At 52.6% G+C, this 5,284-nt stretch overlaps 1 protein-coding gene across 1 annotated transcript in view; it reads left to right on the top strand.

The window, feature by feature from the left end:
• MASP1 (mannan-binding lectin serine peptidase 1 (C4/C2 activating component of Ra-reactive factor)) overlaps positions 1-5,284 on the top strand; it is a 26,780-nt gene that overhangs the window by 1,874 nt on the left and 19,622 nt on the right. Inside the window, 1 exon segment of the mRNA XM_009883355.1 lies at positions 822-1,047. Within this exon segment, the coding sequence (XP_009881657.1) occupies positions 822-1,047 (226 nt within the window).

Below are 5,284 nucleotides of genomic sequence, written 5' to 3'. Positions count from 1 at the left end.
AGAGAAGAGAGAAGAGAAGAGAAGAGAAGAGAAGAGAAGAGAAGAGAAGAGAAGAGAAGAGAAGAGAAGAGAAGAGAAGAGAAGAGAAGAGAAGAGAAGAGAAGAGAAGAGAAGAGAAGAGAAGAGAAGAGAAGAGAAGAGAAGAGAAGAGAAGAGAAGAGAAGAGAAGAGAAGAGAAGAGAAGAGAAGAGAAGAGAAGAGAAGAGAAGAGAAGAGAAGAGAAGAGGAGAGGAGAGGAAGAAGGGACCATCCTCACCCAGTTGCAAAGACATGTGCTGTTTATTGAGAGTCAACGATCCCAATTTGGCAGGATGAGGCTAAGCAGTAATAATAATAACGATACTTAGCAGTTATTGCCATGATGCTTTCATTAAACCGATTTAGAAAGCGTCATTATTTTATTAAGTATCCTTATGTTTATTCTTCCATTAAAGGAAGATTTGCCCATCAGAGCCTCATTAGTTAAAGGACGTGTTGCCAGCAGCTGCTGCTCCCAGAAGCATGAGAAACACTGAGCTCCTGATGCTGCCCAGAGCTGTCTGGGAGCTGTGGAGGTGCTTTTGCATCATGCGTGGTGCCTGTGTCACCCACCTTTCAAAGGGGCTTTCCCCTCCTGGGAGCCACGTGCAGCTTCCACCCTCACCTCCACCTCCCTGCGGCTTGGTGGGGGGGTTGCTTATGGTGACACAGTGCTGCACCTCCTCTCCCAAGCCGTTCCAAGTGCGTGACCTTACACGACCCACTTGGGAAAAGACACTGAGCCCTCAACAACTTTTGGCATTGCCAGAGTTTAATTTTGTCTCCTCACATGTGTTTTCTAGGTACCCCCTGACCTGGTCCTTTTGTGCCGTGCTGCTTTGCGTGGTGGATGCCATCGAGCTGACAGACATGTTTGGGGAGATCCAGTCTCCCAACTTCCCCGATTCCTACCCCAGCGACTCAGAAGTGACATGGAACATCTCTGTGCCTGATGGATTTAAAATCAAGCTGTACTTCATGCATTTTGACTTGGAGTCATCCTACCTCTGTGAATACGACTATGTGAAGGTGAGCTGTGATATCATGGGGCAGATGATCGGGTAGACAGCAGACTTGTCTGGCCAGCTGAGAGAGGGTAGTGCTGGCAAAGCTGGGAACAAGGTGGTTTTCCCCATTTATTGGGCACAGGAATTCTCAGTCCCATGGACAATGGGGAGAGCACAGGTAAGCTTACAACATCCATTGGACTAACCATGGGACACCAGATTCAGAGCTTACCCATGGAGGACCAGATTTCTGAAAGTATTTGGGCACCTAATTCACATTGGACCCAACGGGATTTACACACCTATGGGCTGATGAAGCCCCTGTGGCTAACCCCCCCCTCTGATGCCAACCACATGCCATGACCCCCACGTTGGGCACCCTTTGCCAGGCCATGGCCGTGGGTGCACTTTGCAGCCAGCCTGGATCCCTGGCTGCAGCTCGCAGGCTCTTGGGACACCCTGTCCAGCCCCCAGGGAGCAAAAGGGAAAGGTTAGACCTGAGCTTGAGGCTGCAAGTTGGGGTCTGTAAGCAGAGCCTCCCGCAAACCACAGGGCACAGACCCAAAGGCTCCCTTGGGTTCAATGCAAACCCATTTCACAGCTGAGATACAAATTTCAGGGCTGCTGGTGTTAAATACCTGCAGCCCAAAGAAGCTATGGAGGTTCCCAGGGAGCTATCGTGGCCAAAACCACAAAAGATTTCAGTCTGCTTCATTGCTGGGCAGTAACCCATCAGAAACTGTGGTGGGTCATGCACTGCAGTGCCACAGAGCATCCTTTGCCTCTTGTACCACAGGTCTTTCCAAGTGGGGCTCTCCTTTGCATCCGAGACAAGCTGGGTTCTCCATATCTTTGAACTTGGTCGAGTTTGATGCTTTCTAGCAGACCAGCAGTAGCAAGCAGGTGCTTTCTAGGTTTCCCTGCCTGAACATGCCTTCCCCCATCGCCTGGCACAAGCCTCACCCTGCCCCTCCGCACAGAGACAGGTGGAAGTTGCACCCAGGTCTGGAACCGCAGAACTCAGCCCTGGTGCTAGTTGCCAGCTAATTGAAATTATTATTTTATTCTTGCCCTAAGAAAGCAAAGCATACGTTTGAGTTGGTTTTTTTTCCTCTAGGATCTGTTGTTCGCTGCTTTAATTTCCCCTTTGTGCTGGCACTCATTCTGCTACTAACAGCTCTCATTGAGGTTTGATTAGTTCTTTCTGCTTCTCCTGGATCTTCTCCAAGCACAAGGGCCAGGGACATATATAGAGATATATTGCTTTAAAAACCCAATAAGCTCAAGGAGCAGATTTCTTGGAAACTTTCCCCATTCCAAGCTTTACCCCTCCTCCCACCCTTCACCCCCTGCTCATTTTTCCTTTTCCATAAGGCTCCCTGTTATTTGGCCATGGTGCCAACTTGGCACCATAGCTCTCCCTGCCGCTGGATTTCCATAAGAAGGCGGTATTTTTCACAGGGATTTAGATCTCAGCTGTATAAATTTGCTCGGGGCTGTAACTCAGCTTGCGGAGCCTCCACCACAGAATTACATTTGAAAAGTGCTGAAAATGGATGGATTATAGGGGATCTGTAGGCTACTCTGCTGGGTAGGGGTGCGATCTTAGTGCTGCTAAACCACCAGCTTAGAAAACATTAACGAGAGCAGCAAATGACTCCATGGCTATTTTCCTCCTTGGGAGTGTGTGACCAGCCTCTGCCTGCATCAGTGCGAGATGTAAAAACAGTGTCAGCCCACTCTTTGACAGCAGCCAACAATGCATGGCTATAGAATATAAGTATAGACCCAACACATATAGGTGCTTCTCTGTAATACTCTGCCAGTCCCAGTGAAGATGCTCAGAAAGCCGCAGGTGGTATCTCTGCATTCAGTGGCAGTCAGTGGATTCCCCCTCCATGAACTTTGCTTTCTGAACTCACGGGTGACTTTAATCTCTGCAGCATCCCGTGGCAGAGAGTTGCACAAGTTAAATATATGATTATACGCCTCTGTGTGTGTTTGTGAAGAAACACCTGCTTGTTTGTTGTGACCATGGATCTGACCGGGCTCTCCATCAGGGTCTCCATCATCATGACCTCCATAAGAAGGAGGTCAAAAGGGGAGCTGAACAGCCCTGATGCAAGGTGGGGACCCAGCTCAGGAGAGACAGAAAGCCACCATGCCCTGGCCTTCGCTTTCCTCTCCTCCTTGACTGCCCACGCGCCCGCGATCTCAAGCAGTGTAGAAAGTCATCCTGAGTGGCAAGCTCAGGGCGAGCCGAGCTGTAAACCCGCGCACATCTCTGCCTTCGGGGTGGTCTTCAGAAGGGAACAGTTTCCAGAGCTCTGAAACAATGGCTAATTAAAACAATGGCGGTTTATTTATATGTGTATACACATATATGCTTGCCTGTGTGTATATATATAAAAAGAACATGGCTCCTAAAGAAATGCTTCCAGGCCAGGAGGCTTGTTTGTGCAAACGGGGATGGCAGAGAGGGCGAGTGGTACTTCGGGAGGGAAGGGAGCCAGGAGGAACAGGAGGAACGGCCACCCCCAAAATACCCACCCGAAGAAGCCCTGTGCAGGTGGGAAGCACAAGCCGCACACTGCTTTGGGAAGCCGAGCTCCAGGCTCCAGCGCGTCGGACACAGCCTCTCCCCAGGTTTTGGATGGCCACCATCGGCCACCTGCCAGGGCCCGGGGAGACGGGGAAGGAGCAGCCATCCATGCTGGGCTTTCAGGTCCTGCCTTCCACCGTGCTCCTCAGCAAGCTCTGCCCGGCTCATCGCTGTCCCCGGGGAGCTGATTTGGGGGTTCCTCATTTGTAGGGGGTCTCACCGTGGTTTGCCCAGCTTCTTTCTGCGGTCACCCAGCACCGAGCACTTTTGCACATAAATCTCCAGCACTGGCCCGGGGTACCCCAAAAGCCACAGCCGTGACCGGGAAATCAGGTTAAGTGACTTGACTGGTGTCCCTAAGGAGTGCTGTGGCAGAGGCGGGGAGATCGGAGATGAAATCCCAGTGGAGGGCCAGAGATGGGAGATGAAATACTGACTTCTGAGGGGCCTTCAAGAGTAAATCCCCACGCTTGTTAGGGAGATCTGAGCCTGGGGTCCTGTCCATGAGGTTTTGCACATTGCTTGATTAAGCCCTGGAATGAAATTCAGGGGACCCCTGAGGGCTTGGCAGCCAGCTTGGGACCAGCTCCTAAATTTCCCTCCAGTGAGCCCATGGCAAGTCCTTGCTGGCTTATGATCCTTATGGGGTCACATCTCTTCACCCCAATCCCTACCACTGGGTCCTGATTCAGGATGGCACATGCTTGAGACCTGTCAGGTTTCAGCACGTGCCACGGAGGCTTCACCCTGTGAAGCCCAGGGGCCATCTGTGATGGGTCTCTCCAACTGTGCATGGGAGCAGGAGGGCAGAGGGGTCTGTGAAAGGTGGGTCCCCACAAAGGTGGGTCCAGTGGGTCCCATCTCCCCTGACACTATCCAAGTCTACCTTGGATGCATGTCTTTGCGTTGTGTTCAGGCTCCTGCCCACGTGTGGCACTTGGGACACTTTTCTGCAGCTCCTATTCACACCCATGTTCTCAGGGAGGATCTGTGCCACAAGGTGCTCACCCAGGCAGGGTTCCTGCTAACCCCATGTGTGGGTGCCCAGGAGCTGGGCAAGCTTCTCAAGCAAAATCAGTGGCTGCAAATAAATTTGCTCAAGGGTGGCCAGGGGCCCAGCCGAGTGCAGGAGGAAGCTTTTGTCGGCCCCAGTGAGGGACTGGTGAGGGGAAAACAGGTGTATGGACCAAGTTGTGGAGGCAGGGCTGCAGGCAGGGCTGCAGGCAGAGCGTCAACTAGTGCCATCGCCCCGGGAAGCGGTGCTCGGGGAGGGGGATTATGAAAGATCTGCGATGGGATGGAGCCACATCTCCCTGAGGTTTGGTGTGACATTTCGGGCTTATAGCAGATTGGCTTTGCACGCAGCGTCCCGGGCTTGCAGTGTGCCATACCCTGCCGCGGGCAGCTCACATGGGGCAGGGCTGCGTGCTGCGCCGTGCCAAGTGCTCAGCGGCACTGTCCCTGGGGACACCCTCGGTGCTCGACGTGGCACTGGCAGGGGCCAGGGAAGGAGCTCGATGCTGCATTCAGGGCAGTGCATGCCCAGCCTGAGGCTGTGAGAAGAGTGCACAGGACACATTTACACCTTCCTCTGCTCAAAGTTGGGCGGGGGGAGGCATAAATCAGGGCTTGGCATGAACTGAGGGGTCAGGAGAAG

Source organism: Charadrius vociferus, unplaced genomic scaffold, assembly GCF_000708025.1.
Source record: "Charadrius vociferus isolate BGI_N301 unplaced genomic scaffold, ASM70802v2 scaffold214, whole genome shotgun sequence".
Taxonomy (NCBI): domain Eukaryota; kingdom Metazoa; phylum Chordata; class Aves; order Charadriiformes; family Charadriidae; genus Charadrius; species Charadrius vociferus.
Note: the sequence above shows the minus strand (reverse complement) of the source record. Positions and strands in the feature narration are given on the sequence as shown.